Source organism: Stegodyphus dumicola, chromosome 12, assembly GCF_044657685.1.
Source record: "Stegodyphus dumicola isolate Sdum_Otavi_A_Nest chromosome 12, ASM4465768v1".
In the NCBI taxonomy this organism is placed as follows: domain Eukaryota; kingdom Metazoa; phylum Arthropoda; class Arachnida; order Araneae; family Eresidae; genus Stegodyphus; species Stegodyphus dumicola.
In genome coordinates, this window is record NC_140779.1 from 120,731,153 (window position 1) to 120,751,516 (window position 20,364).

General features: G+C 35.6%; 1 protein-coding gene across 1 annotated transcript in view; it reads right to left on the bottom strand.

Annotated features, from left to right (window-relative positions):
- Positions 1-979: 979 nt before the first annotated feature.
- The window catches only part of LOC118184806 (carboxypeptidase B-like), a 57,509-nt gene continuing 38,124 nt past the window's right edge, over positions 980-20,364 (bottom strand). Inside the window, exons 9-11 of the mRNA XM_035354533.2 lie at positions 8,672-8,880; positions 6,950-7,034; positions 980-1,279 (exon numbers count right to left, since the gene is read on the bottom strand). Coding sequence (XP_035210424.1) covers positions 1,092-1,279; positions 6,950-7,034; positions 8,672-8,880 — 482 coding nt within the window. The 3' untranslated portion in view covers positions 980-1,091. The remainder of the gene's footprint in view (positions 1,280-6,949; positions 7,035-8,671; positions 8,881-20,364) is intronic.

Genomic DNA, 20,364 nt, shown 5'->3' on the forward strand with positions numbered 1-20,364 from the left:
TTTATACTATAAACGTTCATTTTCCTTGCTTTGCACGTGACATTGTCATTTCATCTCTTACTTATTTAAAATTTTCACATTGTTCTATGTCTTAAAATTAGAAATTACAGTTAATGACCTAAAACTGCAATAGTATATTATAGTACAAGTGAAAAAATTGACAGTTTCACTCACGCTTGTGTCGGATTTGCGCAATATTTATGGAAACCCACAAAATTTTTGTAATTATTATGGGGTTCTGGGGGTCGCGAAAAATTTTCAGTGGTAAAAAGGGGTCGCGACAGAAAAAAGTTTAAGAAACCCTGCTATAAATGATTGATATTTTGCCCCATGTGCATTTAAATCAGGAGGGGGGGGGGGAGAAATTAGTATTAAGAAATCTGAAAGGGTTCAGATTTTAAAAATCGGTCGATGGGATTTGTTAATGTTTATTACTCTCTCGCTGAATTCGCAGGTTACCAATCTGCTATTACATTCATTCTTGCTAACGCATTTCTTTTTGTTCTATAGCTTTATTATTAAGGACCATTTTCATCGCACTTAACGCAGTATGCAATTCAGCAGAAAAATTACAAAAATTTTAAAAGCAGCATATATTTAGAATATCCTATGCAGTGTTAAGTGTTGGCACACTTCTTACTATTTTTTCCGTCTTTACTCAGTTCATCGTATCGATGTTCAGTTTTCTTAGAAAGAAGATCTGCATTTTTTTCTTTTGTCTTCTCATTATTAACGTTTTAGAAATTAACTTTATTTATTAAATATCATTCTTCGCACTTACACCCCATAAAATTAAATTTCAAAATAGTTAAAATCACGAAATAGTTAAAATTGCATATCTAAAATTTCTATCTTAAAACTGCATATTAAAGAATTAATATATCTAAATTAATGTTAGTATCATTCTCATAGAAATAAATTAATTTTTCCAAAGTCCCTTAAATTCAATAGAATATGAAAACATGAATGCAACTAAATATAAATGTTACGCCGTTCCATTTTTTATTCTAGTAAATTCTTCTAACATGAAAAGATAATCGCATCAGTCCTAGGTTATCTGGAAAAATCAACTCTTTTTCAGTTATGTTCAGTCACACCCACTTTGAGAGGGCACACGCCATTGCTTTCACACCAGTCCATGTTTCCACAACAGTCGGCAATATCTGCTTCCTAGACAGTAGAAAACCAAAATCTCCCTTGTCTCTTACTTCTACCACGTAACTATACTTTGCTCCCAGAGTGCCATACACCCAGTCTCTTGCACCGCCACTGACTGTATCTGAAAGAAAAACAAAAATTTGCGCAAGAAAATTACAGTTATGACGCAAGTAAAATTATGTAAATCAAATGCTCAATAAAATTACTGTAATTTTTCTTAATCTGTGACCTGAATCTCAATTGTGATTAGATGTTGCATTTTCATTGGTTTCATTAAGAGACTGTTGTAATGAAAGCTGGCCTGAAAAGCGATTTTCAAGATGATTAGCTTAACAGTCAAATACTGGGAAACTGTTTACAGTAACCCAGGAGAAAGAATTAAAAGACTGCGATGAATCCTGTATAGGGGTATGAATGATTTTAACCTGAAGTATACAATTTATGTACCGGCGATGGCCAATTTACTATGCAGGTACACCCGCAAAAAAAGGTACAGTTACACTCACGCGTGTGTCGGATCTTCCGTTCTATTCGGCTGATAGACGAAATTTAATTTGCATTTTTCATGTCTCGAAAGCGCGATTTAGCATATATATTAGATTTATATAAAGCATTGTTCTAACATAGTTATTTTAACAAAAAATCGGACTTTTTCTGAAATGATATACCAGTTTTATCCATATTTCGATTCATATGCCCAGATATTAAATTTTATAAATTTTGGTGAGAAACTTATCTTTACGTAATTCTGAATTTATATTAGCCTATTTTCCTTTTCTTTTTTTTCCACTGTGCACGAGCGGAACATTCTTTCAAGCAATTTTAACAAAGTGCGTAAAGCATATTTGGCGCTATCTCTTATGACAAACTTCAAAACGGGCCAATGTATAAATTCACGTATATCTTTGAAAACTTTGAATCAAAATTTCTGATTTTTTGCAGGTATGCATTATATCTACTTTAAGGTGATGATAAAAATTTCATAGGCCTTTAATTTTTTTTAAATTTATAAAAATTGCTAAAAAATACAAATTTTAAAAGTAATCAGAAAATAGCTGTCAATTTTACATGGATTGTACTTAAATTTCGAATTGTGAAGAAGGAATGAAGTAAGTTTAATTTAAAAAAAAAGGCTATATTAATGAATGTATACCAAATTCATTGAAGATTGAGGAGCTAAAATTTTGAGAGCTAATTTTTTAAAAACCACTCGTGCGATTTTTACAAAAACTTGGGACTCTGGCATAATTTGAGTCGTATAATCGAAATATAGAAAAATGTCGGTATGTAATTTCCGAAAAAGTAGGATTTTGTGTCAGAATACCTATGTTAGAACAATACTATATATAAATCTGTTTCAAAATAGAGAAGTAACCTCACAAACAAAAGTATCTAGTAGAGTTACATAGTGCTATTTAGCGATGGGGTGGGTAGGCTGCCAAATTATCAAGAACGTCCATCTTCGGGGAAACACTGTATTAAACAATACAGGAGGACAAGGAATTTGCCAATGAAATGCGTGTTTAATTTAAGCATTCCAGTCGGCAAACATCGTCATTGCCCTTCTCTACTTCACTGAGAGTTCCTCAGTTATTATTTAACATAATATTACCGTAATGTTGTGTAATTAGTTAATACCTGATATACATAGCTATACTATGACATTGTATTCAAAGAACCGAAATAAAACTCAAAGGAACATCTCTAAGGAAGCGAAAAGGGCAATAATCAAGATTCCGCAGGAGCCAGATTTGCGGCTGTAGCAGGAGCGATGAAAAGTGCGAATAATGAAGACTCCGTAAGAATTAGCCAGATGGAAAAGGAAAACTTCCTCTATTTACAAACATGGGTGGTCAGTTTCGCTGAGATGCATCGTTTTATTTAATGTTTTGTTTTTTGAATGCTGTATGAAACATCAGAATACCAAAAGCTCACACACACATGTGGGAATCATCAGCGCCCGATGCTGAATTAGAATTGCCAGTAATGACGTCATCAGCATCGCTCAGCGAGAATCATTCCAGACAGCGAGAGATAGCCGGCAGACGTAGAGGTAAGCTGACGGCTCACTCGTCTTCAAGAGTTTATGAATTTAGATTCTTTTGCTGTTATGCCTTTAGCTGTGATGACTCTAGATCATCACACTATTTAAAGCTACGCACGAATGTTTGTGTAAAGGACTGTCTATGCATCATTATATTAATCCTGCATACCGTTAACTTCATCTTTACTTAATTTATTTTTTCTTATTTTTATTTCTTATCGTTAAATAAAAGCATATTTAAAAAATAATACGTCGAAATCTGATTTAAAAGAGAATTCTACATACACACACACACACACACACATATATATATATATATATATATATTATACACACACACACACATATATATACACACATATATATATATATATACACACATATATATATATATATACACATATATATACATATATATATATACATATACATATATATACATATACACTGGTGTGCAAAAATTAAGGACGAGACGGTTTTTTCAATATAACTTTGTACAAAAGCTTTCCAAATCAACACATTTAATACCGTAAGATCCCCAATACGTAAGGACATGAGTAATGTAAACAACACTTACTAAAAGAGAAATCAGAGGGATAAAAAGAAGCTTTATTGAAAAAGTAGCATGGAGCGCAATGCGACTGAAGGCCGAAACATCCCTGTGATGGGTGTCCATCAAGAAACATCCGGTCTTTAATAGGGGATATGATCTCCCTTGACTGCTAGGCAGGTTTCTCAGCGTTTGCCCATGCTGAGAATGAGGGTGTCAAAGAGTTGTTGAGGCATTGCTGCCCATTCGTCTTGCAGCACCAATCGAAGCTCCGGAATTGTTACTGGTGGTAAGGTACGAGCTGCCAAGCGTCTGCCTAGAAAATCCCATACATGTTCGATGGGATTGAGATCCGGAGATCGTGCCGGCCAATCCATACGTTCAATATCCTCACTCTCTAAGAGCTGTTCGGCAGCTACTGTGCGCTGACATGGTGCACTGTCGTCCATGAAAAGGAACTGCGGACCCATAGCGCCTCTAAAAAGATGCACATATGGAAGAAGAATCTCGTTACAATAACGGGTCCTGTTGACTGAACCTGCGTCGAAGATGTGAAGGTCTGTACGACTACCAAGCATGATGCCTCCCCAAACGAGAACACCGCCACCTCCATACCTGTCCCTTTCAATGATGTTCGAGGGATGATTGCGGCTTCCCCGCTCTCTCCAGATGAGTATGCGATGAGAATCGCTACTCAGACTGAATCTGCTCTCATCTGTAAAGAGTACTCGTCCCCATTCATTGTCTCTCCATTTCCGGTGTTCCCGGCACCACAGAGAACGCCTTCTCCGATGGGCAGGCGTTAGAGGTACACACCGCACAGGGCGTAGTACAAACAGACCACCACCTTGCAGTCTTCTGGCCACGGTAAAACGCGATATCGGTCGTCCAGTCGCCTGTGTCGTGTGTCTAGCGATTTCTACCGCTGTCTGCCGCCTGTTTCTTCTGGCCTGTAAGGCAATATACCGGTCATCTGCGGGTGTGGTTCCTCGTGGACGACCACTACTAAACCCCAGGATAGCTGTTCCTGTAGTTTGAAATTGTCTCCAAAGTCGTGAAACGATGCTGTGAGCAATTCCGAACTCTGCAGCTACACTTGTCACACTGCGGCCTTCCTCCAACTTCCCAATGATTCGACCTTGGGTAAAAGCATCCAGATGTCGTCTAACAGATTGATTATTCGCCATTTCTCGCTGAAGCAGCAACTCGGTGTGATTTTAACTGCTATACGGCGTGCAATCTCTTTGCCAGAAATGCTGATCTTACACCGACAACATGCTTTATACTACTCAGACACTCCCCCATTACGTCTACCTGCATATCTGCGCATGTGCTACCGTACATCACCTTACTTAATCTCCTGATTGGTCTTTCTGTCCTCTCTGCCTCTTCGTTCAGCTGATATGCTATTTTTTGCACACCTTTTTGCACCTTAATTTTTGCACACCAGTGTATATACGAGGGTTGGGGCAAAAGTCATGGCAACTATTTTTTTCTTGTCCATTCGTGAACGGATCACAAAACATATATGTGTCATGTGGAAGTTCTGCAGGCATAGTGTGTATGCAGAACAACAGATGGCTCTGTGGTGAGCTCTGAAATCTGTCAGTTGGTGAGTGTTGTGCGAGATGGAAATAACCAGTGTTGAGCAGCGCGCTTACATCAAAATAGCCATGGCATTTATGGGACAAATGCGTTGGAATGTCACAGTGAATTAGTAGAAGCCCTTGGGAATAATGCCCTACCATATCGTACAGTAGCACGGTGGGTAAGAAAGTTTCAGAAAGGACGTGCGTCAACCAGTGATGAGCAACATTCCGGACGACCGGTGAGTGTGGCGTTATCGAGCACCTCATGGATAAAGACAGACAATGGACGTTACTGGAGTTAGAGAGGTCAAGTGGCATCGAGTAACGCACCGTCCACAGGATATTGCGTAACGAGCTACAGCTACGCAAAATCGCTTCGCGATGGGTACTGCATGCACTGACGGAAGTTCAAAGGTGGGTGTGCTATGCAATATGCTCCGACCACTTTGCACGCTGGCAACAGGACGGCGATTAATTCTTGTCACGAATAATCGCCATCGATGAATTTTGGGCCAGGGCATATAAACCAAAACTGAAATGTCAATCCGCAGAGTGGCGACATCTTGGATCACCAAGGCAGCAGAAGGTCCGTCAGAATCCTTTCCCGGTTAAATTGATGGTGATCGTCGCGTATGACGTCAGGGGTGTCATTGTTTGCCACTTTGTTCCTCATGGCAGAACAGTGACCGCACGGTACTACATTGACTCATGTCAACTTTATGTGTATTGTGTTATCATTCTTTTGCACGGTGAAGGCCATATTGCCCTGTATACTACCGTAATAAATTCACGTGTTACGATATTTCAGTGCTATTCATTGTCCACACATGTACTTAAGACCTTGTCCTTTCATCTGTATATGTCACATTTTCTAACCGGTATCTTCAAGAAAAAAAAAATAGTTGCCATGACTTTTGCCCGAACCGACGTATATATATATATATATATACATAACACACATAGAAAACAGGTCAGAGGCTTTCGGTAAATAATAAAGGAAAGAATGCTAGTGTCAGAGTAATCAAATTTTTCGTTAGGCTTCTCAACAGCAGCTCTCGGTGAACTGTTAAAGATTTACCGTTCCGTTTTCGCCGAAACGCTGATCAATCGTTCAGTAAAATGGATCGATTCTGAAGCAGATTATCCACCTCTACAGTGAAGCGTTATGTAATAGGTTATATCGAATGTTGATCTATCTTTTGCTCTGCAACTTCCCTTCTAATAAAGCGTATGCAAATAAGTACGAATCGTCATGGATGACTGTTGGGTACCAAACTTTGGGACTGCTAGACGAATGCAAGGAATTTTCTCTTTCTTTAGCATGTGCCTTCATGTTGTAATTCGAAGCACGTTCGGTTAGCAATTGAAAGGTCCTGATTTCGAATCACAGAGAGGGCAACCCTCGTTTTTCTTGCTTCGAAAACCTAATAGATTCTACACTTTAGTAATCTTATTTAATCAATACATCCTTAGAGACATGAATCTTGTATTACTAATTAATTAAACTAAAATAAAAATTCAGATATTTTCAAAATATAACTAATATTTGATAACTATATTAATTTTTAAAAATGGATATCGAAAAATAAATAAATAAAATATACTTACATAAGATACTACCAGAAGAACCCACAGTATATTTTGTACCGTATACTGTTTCCAATGCTTTAGTAGCAACTTCAGCTAATAGCTTCTGTAGGAATAAAAGGAAAATGTTTTCAATCGTTATCGAAACAAATCTCGGTAATGTGTCGTATTTAGCACAGATAATACATATAAACTTAGAAAATATAATAAATTCAATTTTTCTTGCTTTTAAATTAAATTATTTCTAGGCATGTAAGTAAGCTAATTCAAAGTGCTCAATTTCTTTCTTTTTTTTTTTTTTTTAACTAGGCATAAATGATACTTGCATAATATGCATAATATTTTAATTGCTCCTCTGCAGAGTATACGAAAGTAATTTTATTTATGTTTTAAGTTCATGCCATTAAAAATGGTTGTCTGCTAAACTACACTGAAAAATGCAACTTCACAGACTAAAATAACTCCATCAAAGTTTCGTTTAGTAGATTATGGCAAAGCACACTACGGCTATCTAGGCTAAGGGAAGGGATGCCTTCGTAGAGGACATTCTGAGGAAAACTGGCTCGCATACACTTTACACATGGGGAAAAACACGAAAACACCCAGCCCCTTCGCATGAAATCTGACTCAGATCGTAACTAGCAGTGTTCAGTGATTTTATCGCTCGGCCGCTGGTAGACAATTTCATCAAAGAATAACTGTATCTTAAATTAAATTGAAATTGCAGCACTTCTACATGAAGAGCAATAAGTGGAAAATTTGTTGCCATGATGTCCTTCTTTTAAGAACACTTTGAGAATAGATTTTAAGATTTCAGGAAACAGAATTGTATGTCATTATTTCTACTATTTCTATTCTCAGGTGGCATTATACGTACTTGCGAAGTCGCAACTGTAAGCAAGCGCAATAGTTATACAAATTACTTGTGATGATTTATATAGAGGGAGATTCAAAACGAATATAGCGATTATAAAAGGCTATAACTATTTAATTGAAAAAAAAATTTATCGATAAGAATTATACAGAATGTAGATATGTAGAAGGAAGTAAAAAATTTTGTTTACATACTTTAGAAATGTTCTATAGGATTCTTTTTGGTAACATGGACAACATCTAAGCGGTAGTCTATTTCAAGACACATTCTGAACCTCACCTCCCGTCACCAACGCAACCATTTTGAGTGCTGGATTGTTTTCGGCAAAGGAAGCACATGCACAACACACTTGTCACTCTGCGATTTCTTTCTGTGGGTTTATGTAAAAGATCTTGTATATGTGTGACCTTGTGTTCATTATTGGAACATACCGCCAGAGGTTTTGAAAAATAAAATAGACTAATGTTTTAATCACTGACATCAAGAAGGTACTCATCTTTTTTCATCACTGTTTTCTCAGTTTGATGCACATCATGATACTTCTTAAATATTCTAAAATAAATGCTTTACTATTAAGGTTATTATTACTGACTTTATAAAGAGCTGGAAATTTATGTTTTACAACTCTAATTATGTAATATAAAAAATTAATGTACTTCGAAAATCCAAAATTTTCATTTATGACAGCTAGTATGCATTCCAGCTGAAAGTGCCTTTATTTAGACGATCTGAACCCCAAAATTAAAAATTTTTTTAAATAGTAAAATTCGTGTTATTACGAAATGATCTGATATCAATTCGTTTTGAGCTGTATAAATTTTCCGATACAAAACCCAATCTGTTTAATGTCTCAGAATATTTTTACTCACCTGCTCTCGGTAATTTGGCGGCAACTTTGTAGTGTACCCCCATGGCGTCATCCACCTCTGCGAGTAACTGTGGATGTCAATGAATAGCTCAAGTCGACCCTTGAGGTTGTCCAACATGAATTCCGCGATAGCTCTTGTCTCAGGTTCCGAAAAAGGTTCAGGTCCAGCATAGTTGTGGGAACACGGATTGGTACTGGATCCCGCTGCATCTGTTTTGAACCAAAAATATTATCATATTTAGTATATCCAACACAAAACGAAAGTTTGATATAATTTATAAATGGATTTAAAAAGGTCTTGTGTGGCTTCTACATGTCACTCCTATTACAAAAACTACGATATTGTATTGTTATGAATTTTGTATAATGCAACAGGAACGGCCTTGAGAAAGCAAAGCTTTGCCAGAAAAATAAGATTACAAGGGCAAGTCTTTTTGAACATTGAGGTAAATGGCTATCTCGCTAAACTGGCGAGACATCGTCAAGCTGGTGATGGTTCTGGCGACAAATTTTTGTCGTGAAAAGTCACCAAACTTTTCGCGAATTTTGCCGACGATTTTGGCAACATTTTGCTTCGGTCCATGTATAACTGTAATTGGTAATATGACTGAATAAATGAAACTAACCTATATATGTAACTGTAACCGTATCTGGCCTTTATAAGCCTTCCAATAATTTCGAGAAGTGGAAGGCACTAGAGACCTCTCGACGGCCGGAAGAAAACTATATAAGATAGGAGAGAGCATCAGTTTCTCAATTCAGAGTCGACTAAGGGGCGTTGAGATGTCTTGATGTGAATTTAGCTCTTTAGATGCGTTTGCATTGCACCGTGTTTAACGTTCTTAATAGCTTGAGGTGTAACTACTGATTGTGAGATACTGAGAAGAACTTAAAAGTATTTTTGTGCAAGGTTCCAGAACTGTAAAGCTCTCCTTTTGGTAAAATACGAGTAAATTTTATTAAGCTATCATCGGTTCTGTGTGCATTCAGTCTATTACGAATCCGTACGCACGCATCAATATTGTTACGAAATAACCAGCTGCGCTAAGACAGCTTCTCCACAAAGGGGCCTGAGGTTGCCAGAAAGTGACAAAGAACAGCAGGGTTGCCAGATTTGGCGAGAAATCGCTTATTTGGTGACAAAGTTGGCAATATCGCCTAGACCAAGCGAGAACATTCTAGAACAATTCTTACCGGTTTTTCATTCCCGAGAATGTTCTCGAAGGCAGATCAAAAACTATAAATTCCCTGCCTGTACGCGGAGTAGCAGTTTATCATGAAGAGTATCTTGAGTGTGTTGAGTTCAGTCGTAGTGCTTTGAGTTCAGAGATTAACTGGAGAGCGATCTACCAGTCGGGAGCTGTACTTTAGTGCTTTGCCGTGAAGCTTGTCTTCACCGTTATACCCTGATAGCCTGAAGGCTGTGTTGCTAATTGTTTCAGCGTGTTTATCGTAGTTTTTCAACGATTGTAACGCGTCTTTTGGAATTTCCTGTGTAATACTGACGAAAAAATTGTGTTTTGATTCTTCGTCAACTGTTGCCGTCAATCACTCCAAATCTACGAATCCGTAGAATGCAACACTATTATATTTACAACACACACACACACGTATGTGTTGTAATTGTGTCATATAAACTACAGTGCTGCTTTTCTTCTTTAAAGTATCTGTTTAAGTTCTAATCGTCAATTTTGATGAAATTTTCCAAATATTTCTTATTACTTTATTTTGAAGCTTAGAGTTTTAGCTTCCCCAAACTACTTTTGTTTGGTCTCTCCGGTGAGAAAGAAAGTTGTGGTTGTTCTTGTTCTACATCGTGAACCGGAAGTTGTTAAAAAAGGCAGGAAGCTCATTTTGAAGGGGGCACAAACTATTCTAAATACTTTTAAACTGGGAATTTTTCATTTCATCGCTTTCTGTGATGTTGAAAAGAGGTTTTTAATACTTTCTATTTATTATTAAGTGTTTGGGAACAAGATTAGCTTCTCAACTTCAGTTTCGCATTTAACAACATTTTCATTTCATTCTGTTTGTGTTTACGTAAACGTACTTTTTAAAAAATTTTATTTTTAGTTTTTGTTACAAATTTGCATAATTAAAAATATTACTATAGTAAATTTATGAAACTTTCGAAAAATATTCTATACAATATTGTGAATTAAAAGGAGTAAAAGCTTAGATTTGTGTACATATTTAAAATTTTGTTATTTAAAAATCTGTGAATGAAAAGAGCAAAATTTCTCGAAAATAGCTGGTGTATGCACACAAGCAGTTATACTTGATGGGCATTTTATTTTGTCCCTTAAATTTTAGCCCATTTAATTCCTTATACCTTAATAAATGTAAAAGAAAAAATAAAATTTAAATATTGTTCAATATTTTTGTGGGATTATGTTTAGTAATCCTGAAATTTTAACATATTTGTAAAGCAAAATGCAAGTAAAAATTTTGCTTTAATATTTTATCACCTATTGCCATTTTAAGTAGTATTCTACTAAAAAAACACTAATAATAGATTAATTTTACTTTTTTTCAAAACGTGGGAGTCGAACGTAGTCCAATACCTTATAAACTAATTAGTTAATTAACTCTGTAGTTCTATGCAGGGATTCCCAGTTTTCAAAAGAAGTTTTTGTTGCATCTGCAAAACACGCTGATGGCATCATTTGCGCATCAGACTAAGCATAATAAAACAATTTAACAAAACTGTAGATACAGAATCAGTTACTTTAGAGCTCCATGACTTATCAAACATCAAGGAACGATGCTTTCATCGTTCGCCCGATATCAGATAAAGAAGGTCATTGAGTGAAAAGAATTCCACAGAGCCTAACTACTGAAAAAGGTTTGGGAACAAACACCCCTTTTTTTACTCCTGCAAATTGAAACTTATTTTTTTCCGCAATTTTCTATGCAATCACAGAACAAAGATCACGTGAATCGTATCGAAAAATAAAACGAAGTGATTTGGAGAATAAACGTACACTCTGTACACATACACAAATAAAAATAAAATAAAATAAAGTTAGACAGTTCTATAACTTTCGTTCTACTGAACTAACTGAGGAATTTAATTTGTGATTTTCATGTTTTGAAAGCGCGAAACTTAAGATATATATTAGCTGTATATATAGCTTTGTTCTAACGTATGTATTTCGACACAAAATTGGACGGTTTTAGAAATACTATATTTTTCCTATTTCGATTTTACGATTCAAATAATTATGCCTAAGTATTAAATTTTGTAAAATTTGCTGATAAACTTACCAAGAAATTTAAAAATTTTACTTGGCGCACTTTTCTTAGCTTTCGCCAAGAATAATTCACTTGGCGAAATTCGTAATTTATAGTAACCTATTTTCATTTCCGATAAATTTCATAAAGAAAGATAACTCCACACTTGGTGTTATTATCGCTTATAACAAATAGACCACATTTCAAAATGTGCCAATATATAAAATCTTGAGAAATTTTGAATGAAAAACTCTGATGTATTGTAGATATGCTTAGAACTATATCTACTTTAAGATGATGGCCAAACTTAAATTTAAAATTTTTTTCGAAAATTTATAAAAATTACTAAAAAGTACAAATTTAAAAAACAAATCAGAAAATAGCTGCGAAACTTATTTGGATTGAACCTAGATTTCGAACTGTGAAAAAAGGAATCAAGTTTAATTTAAAAAAAAACAGATATATATATTGATAAATATATACCAAATTGAATTAACATCGAAGAGCTAAAATTTCAAAAGCTAATTTCTTAAAATCTACTCGTTCGACATTTACAAAACTTGGGACTTTGGCATAATTTGAGTCATAGAATGGAAAAAATTAAGTATGCTATTTCAGAAAAAGTCCGATTTTGTGTCAGAATACCTACATCAGAACAATGCTATATATATAAATCTAATATATATCTTAAGTCGCGCTTTCGAAACATGAAAAACCGAAAGTTAAATTTAGTCAATCGTTCCAGTAGAACGGGAGATAGATAACTGTCCCTTTTTTGGGGGGGGGGTGAAAGTGTTACTCAGAGTACATGTATTGACCCACCTCTTAATCTACTCAAAGAAAACAGAAGTACGTACCTAGAAACGCGAGGTGGTCACTTTCACTAGGACTTGTTGAAATTGAACACTGTTAATTTGGATAATGTAAAGAAATATGACATGGGACTACATTTGAGTGCTAATATATGAAGACGATTTGTATTCTCCACTCATTCTAAAAACTTTAGTGATAACATTTACTCAAGAATTCGTATTTATGTTAGCTGACTATAATTATTTTAAATACATAGCACAGTCGATTGAATACTCTATTTTTGATTTCACGTTTTTGAAACAGAAGGAGCGCTAAATTGGGCGAAAAATTAGTGCCTTGTCTTGCATAGTTGCATTGTTATAGTGTAACACTTTCGTAATATGTTTGAAGAGAGAAAGAGCAACAGCAGTTTGCAAGTCATCACAATAGAGAAGCCGAGGAAACACACGAAGCGTCCAATACGGAGCTAATGGTTAAGAATTTTTTTTGCCTTCGGCTCGAATTCATTATGACTGGTTGCCAAAGATTTCAGATCGCAAATTTTAACATTCAGGCAAGCAGATGCTTTAATGAGGGCATTTTATATTTATGAAAGCTATGTTGAGCTTTCAACCTAATTCGGCTTTTTTAGACCCATGTCCTCTGTTTTTCAGTGATGAACCTCTAATAACGGCTTAAAATTCAATTTTATGAATAACAGTTCAAACACCACCAGAGAACTGACCATTTGCACGTGGAATGCCAATGGATTAACATCGAAAATTCACGAAGTTCGTGATTTTATAGTAGAGCACGATATTGACGTGTTTTTAGTCCAAGAGACTCACCTTACCCCAGGGAATACTCCCAAAATTGGGAATTATGACATTTATTGTACTGACAGGGTGTCACAGGGCAGAAATCCCTGTGGTGGCACTTGTATCTATGTGAAGCGTTCGTTAAAGCACCACATGATACCGTCCCCTGATTTAAATTTTTTGGAAGAGACAATCATCAAAATTTTCCTTCAAAATTCCTCCCCGCTGACAATAGTCTCAGCTTATCTACCTCCACTGTCTAGAGCACGTGGAAGGCCAGCTTTTCCTGTCAGTGATTTTGATAAACTTTTGAATATTTCAAATCACCTAATAATTGCTGGTGATCTAAATTCACGCCATACCGCATGGTTTTGTTCTAATAGGAACAGGTATGGTATTAGTCTAAATTCATGGTGCCAGAGTAACCATGTACAGATCATAGCTCCTACCCTCCCGACTTTTTACCCTGTTAGAAGGTCCCCTGCAGTTCTTGATCTGGCTGCCTTTTATAATATATTTTAATATTGATCAAAAACTTCCCCCCTATGTTTATCGTATGGATCACGGTACTCATAAATTTAATGCTCAGGAGAAGCTATTTCCCCGACTGCTGGAAAATTGCAGCAGTCGTCCCCATTCCAAAACCGGGACAAAATTTAAACCTGCCCGTCAATTACAGACCCATAAGTCTGTTATCTTCTCTCTCTAAGATCTATAAATTTGTCTTACTTAATCGCCTGAATGAATTCTGTCGGGATCAAAATTTACTAATCCCGGAACAATTCGGCTTCCGACCTAAACACTCCACGGTACACCAGTTACTCCGTGTAGTGGAATTCATTCATGAAGGCTTTCGTAAGCGAGAGAAAACTGGAATTGTCTATCTGGACGTTGCCAAAGCCTTTGACAGGGCTTGGCATGACGGGATTATTTACAAGTTCATGCGGCTTGGTTTTTAGGCCCATCTCATTAAAATTATTAACTCGTACTTGACCGGACGCAGTTTCCGCGTGCGAGTTAACCACGAATTCTCCTCTCCCCGCCCAATCTATGCTGGGGTGGCTCAAGGTAGCCTCCTCGCCCCTGCAATCTTTAACCTTTATGTAAATGATATTCCTAAGGCCCCAAATATCGATCTTGCGTTATACGCAGACGATACAGCCATCATTTCACCACACTCCAACACCCTCCAGGTAATCTCACAATTGCAGAGTTACCTTTCGACCTTAGAACTCTGGCTCGGTCTGTATAAAATCAAAATTAATGTCGCAAAATGTGCTGCCACTATGTTCATCCGAAGAAACATCCCAAGTTTACCTAATTTAATGCTCTTCGGTGAACCCATTCCCTGGGTCTCTTCTTACAAATATCTAGGTGTTTTACTAGACTCAAAATTAACTTGGCAGCCTCACATCCGCAAAATCATAGCGGGTGCGACAGCTGTCAAAACCGCCCTACGCCCCCTTTTAGCTAGTCATAGCGACCTGTCAACTGATAACAAAATCTTGCTCTACAAATCAATGATTAGGCCGGTTCTTACGTATGCGTATCCCGTATGGGGCCCATGTGCACTGACTAACAGAAAACATGTCCAAATTTTTCAATCTAAAATGCTTCGGCAAATTCTAAAAGCTCCGTGGTTTGTACGGAACGAAGAGATTCATAACGACCTCAAAATTATGCCCATTAATCGCTATATACAGCGACTTTCGGAAAAATTTTTCAAAAATATTCAACGTGTTGCAAATCCTGTGCTTCATATGCTACCCGTATACGATCCTGCTGTTGCTTCTTCCCGGAAGAGACCCAGAGCGGTTCTTAACAGGGAATATTCAGCTCTGCCATTTAAACGGGCTAGATATGAGCACACTGATAGCCACGTGAACCTCTCGTTCCTTAACCCCCCCACCTCTAAAGTTCTTTAATGCACACGGCATTAACTCGAGAAACCTCCTTTAACGTTTCTTTAATAAGAAACATCACAGTCAAATAGGACTGATTTAAAATACTTTAACCTATCAAATGAAATAAAACTCAAAAAGATTGTTAAATTATAGCTTCTCTCTTCCTTTAAAAAGGAAATTTCTTAGGCGCTTAACAGCGTCCTTTTTGGCCTTTAAAAACCGCATTGAACAGCGGTCAAAAATGAAACTTCTCCCTCCCAGCTGATCACTGGCAGAACTACTTTTTCGACCTGTAAACAGGTTCCCCCCTCCCTCCCACCTCGAAGAACCATGGAGGTAGGAAGTAAGATGGGGTCGCCCTAAACAAGTTTCTCCGTACCCTGCTCTGAAGCACCGGCGATCCTTACGTGGTGACCAAAACATTGGGTCATTTACCATTCAGTTCTATGGGATTTGACGCGTTCAGGTGTAAATATTTTGTAATTACGTCGCAAATATACATATAAATGTATATATTTTCTTTTTCTATAACACCTCAGAGTCCCAAGTATGTGAAAACAACATATTTTTAAACAACATTTCATTCTGAACGGAATTAAATGCTATACTTTTCACAGGACAGTTTTCTCAGAATGGTTTAATTTGAATGAAATATTTTCACAAGTTTTCGTTAATTACATTAGAAAAAAAAATTAAGGTAATTCGATTTTATTCGGTTAAGGTACAAAAATTAAGACCAAAGTTTATTTTATTATTAATATTAAAATTATGCATTATTTCTTTTCTATTTATAGAGCTTCTTCCTAAAATACTTTCTGAAACATGACATGATTTTTTGGCTTCTTTTAAATCGACAAATGTAAGTCAATTTATAATTAATGCTCTATTCGGTTCATTTTAAATTAGAGAATTATTAGGAATTAGCGAAATACTTTAAATAAGTATTTCGCTAATTCCTAATAATTAAATAGGTATTAAATAGTATTTGACTTTCTCTGAACATTTCTGAAAGGGAATAAAATAAGTTTTTTTTTAAAGTATTATTTAAAACTTGTAACTGAGTTATTATAAAATGTAAAGGGAATAATTCTTTTAATTATACTTATCAGATTTTTTTTTTTTTTTTTTTTTTTACCCTTCATTTCAACAATACATATTCCAAAACTCTTTATTACGTTCTTAAGTGCGCATCTCATAGCATTTGCTTTACAATACCTTTTAACAGATTGCTTTCCAATACGAACAATTCTTGCTTAAATAGTTTTATAACGTATTTGTCAACAGGATTTAAATTTATGTTTACAATTTAATATTAAGGTTATTATATATTTAGATAACATTTATAATCATTATAAATTAGATACATTTAATCATTAGATTTCTTCACAGTACTTTCACAGTTGTTTATAAGTGAATAAATTCTTCATTTCAAATACATTTATAAATAATTTAATGAATATTTAAATATTTTGTCAAAGGCAGATACATGCTTTTTGCAAGCACATGCATAAATACCCATACATATTTCCTATTTATCATTTCCGGCATGTGCAAATCTTTAATTTCTGTGCATTCACTATATTTTTCGTGTAAAGTAATTTACACTAATTTAGCATACATCCGAAAGTTTTACATAAAAATATATATATGAATATAATTTGAATGAAAATTATAAGTATTATTTTTAATACCCACTCAAAGGTCAGTTTTTCTTCAAAATTCCTCCACGATGGCATCTCTCTCTTTAGGCAGATAGCCCTTGCATGCGTTACTCTATTTAATAAAAACTTAATCTGACCTATGTGCCTAATTACAAATATTTTAACATACATAATTTTATATTTACATTTAGCCATCAAGTTTCAAACTTTTCAAATCTTCTAGAAAATAAATTTTGGCAGATCTCTTTTAGCAATTTTCTTAAAATCTATATTTTTGTAGTGCAACAGCTTAGAATTTTATAAAACAAATTCATAATCAAAATCGCTGTTGTTAGTTATCGAAAAATAACCAAGATGTGATTTTTGCATAAATGTCAGTAAACTATACAAATTGCTATTATTCATCACACTATGAATGTTTCTTTCATGCGAGAGTGTCCCTTTTTGGATTTCTATGGAACTGTCGTGCGTCGAAATACTATCAGAATCTTGTCAAGCGAGCTTCTGAATGTAAACAAAGAACACCCCGTCTGGTGACCCAAGCTTCAAAGCAGTGCTTCACTTCTAGCGCGGAATGGCCGCTCCTCCCTTTCCTATCTCCATGCGAAGAACGCGCATCGGAATTCCCCTGCGTATTCTTCATCTGTCGTATGCAAAGAAAATGATTATCAAGGTTCAAGGAAACATCACCTTTTATTTTTCTAGTCAAAATTTTTATGGCTGCCCCTATCTAAATTATTCTGGCCCTTTTTCGGCGCAAAATTAAGACCTTCTGAGTTTTTTGCCTTTTTTTTGACTCAGTGTGAAGGCACTTACTCCAAGTCATTCGGCTTATCAAAATTTTACCCTATTTGACAATCCCCTCTTTCGGATGATTTAATTTCCTTTGAAGATGTGGAGGTAAAGGCGTAATTGCCTATGAACTCCGTAAACTGCACTTCCTTGATCCTTGATCCAAATTTTAACATGGACTGGATTATTATTGGCTGAAGCGTCGTGTACAGTAAATGGAATGACCTTCGTCGTTCATTATATAAAAATCATGGAATAATTTTGAAATGACGCAGTTTAGGACGATTACGTAGATCAGGGATGGCCAACCCGGGTAGAGTAGCCCGGGTGCCACAGTGTCCCAAGTAGAGTTTTAACAGTGGCACGCAAAGACTAGTCTAAAATTATAGGATTTGAAAAAAATAATCATATCATCTGTATCAACTCCGTCGATAGATAACGATATAATCGTCGATAATATCGATAGATATGAAGCATTAGAAGAATTATAATAATCCGTTTTCTCTGCAAAACGTTAATTCTTACTCGACTGAAATCCAAATCGAAATTATTGACCTACAGCAGCATACTAGACTGAAAAGCAAACATAAGGAATTTATTTCAACTGCAAGTGCTCCAAATTATATTGAATTTTGGAAATTTGTACCAACAACAAGCAATTTTCCAAATTCACACGATTTGGCTATCAGATATTGTTGTACGTTTGAATCAGCATTATGTTTGCGAACGAATGTTTCCTATTATGAACATAATAAAATCAAAATATCGCTCAAGATTAACTGATATGCACCTAAAACGCCTAATTCTGTTAGCATCTTCAAGAACTAATCCTAATAGATGACATAGTTAAAAAAAAAACTACATATTCAAAAACCATATTTGTGAAGTACGGACTGTTTAACAGTTATTTAGAATTAAATGTTTCAAATTATTAATTTTTATTTAACACATAACGTAACTGACTAAACCTTTAAAAATGTTTATTAACAATAAATCCCTGGTTTATATATTTGTTTTATTTATTACATTATTTTTTAAATATCCATTACTCAGACTTACATAAAAAAGGGGTATTTGCGTAAAAATCCCATAATCAGCATACAAACGCTTTTTTTTTCACTTTTTTATATTTTTTTGTATGTTGGAAAAATTGGAAGTGGCACACGTAACTTTTTTTTTTTTTTCCAGATAGTGGCACTCTTCCCAAAAAGATTGGCCACCCCTTAACTTAGATATTATAAGCAAAGTATATAATATTCTATTATATGTTTAGAAAGCTTATTTAGGTATTATAAGCATGCTGTTATTTTTAGGGTAGAAAGAGGATATTCACTTGTCTGACAGAAGTCAGCGCAAGCCCGCGACATTCATCGTGGCAAGGAGTAAAATACGCCTGTGGTTGGCAAGAGCCTTAAGAACCATATAGGTGACAGCCGACTTTAACTCAGTTCCGCCCCCAATTTTGAGAAAGAACACACTTACTTACCACCAGCTGAGCTGCTGTATCGCCTGTTATATGACTATCAGTATTTGTACTCAACTGGTGGAGCATTCTATTGTCGCTAATCCCACTCAAAGATCTTTACGGAATATTAAAAATTTGCAGCGGAATTTATAAAGTTACTTCGGAAGATGGGTATTTATGGCATTAAAGAAACCCTGTCAAGACTTTGACTGTACTGAATGAGGATTTTAGCAATGTTTTATGCATTTTCATTCTGAGTTTACAGAAAATATTTACTCTAGTAGTCAGTGGTAACTTGTATATAAGAAGTTGTTCAGATGCATTATACTGAACAATATTAACTGGGTATATTAATGTACATCATGTGTGCTGTTCTTATGTTTGCAGAGTTCCTGTGTAATATTTGCTTGTCATATTCATAGTAGTCATTTGTGTTATTCACTTATTTACGATTCGTTCATAATTCACTTACGTGTAATTTGCCCGATAACCGAAGGTGACGCTAAGAAAGACAAATCAGTGTGTAGAGTAGGAAATTTAAGTGTTCTTTGAAAAACATCAGAAACGAGGTTCTGGTAGCACTGGTTTAAACGCAAGGATTCCTAGAAAAAACAGCTTCGCTGAAAGCGAAGTCCCGTCTAGTTACGGAACGATGTGCCGGCTACGTGAGGTTTTCCGAAACCTCGCCGAAAATGTTTCGGTTGCAGCTCTGTCCCGAGTAGAGATCAACCAATCAGACCAACGTTCTGTTTCTGGAGGATCATGTGATTTCAATCTGAGTTATAATCGATTACTGTTTGGCGTTCAAGTCTTCTTAGTAAGTGAAAATGGTAACCTAGCTACGTAGGTTTCGTGGAAATGTGCGGGTTCTGAGAATTATCCCTTTCGACAAAACGTCCCTCGTAGTGGAAACATATGTGATTGGGACTTCGTACACAAGAGACTTATACTCTTAAAAAGTTAAATAAAGGTAAAGCTCCTGGTAAAGATGGCTTGGCAATGAAAATTATTTTAGAAATCTTTGAATG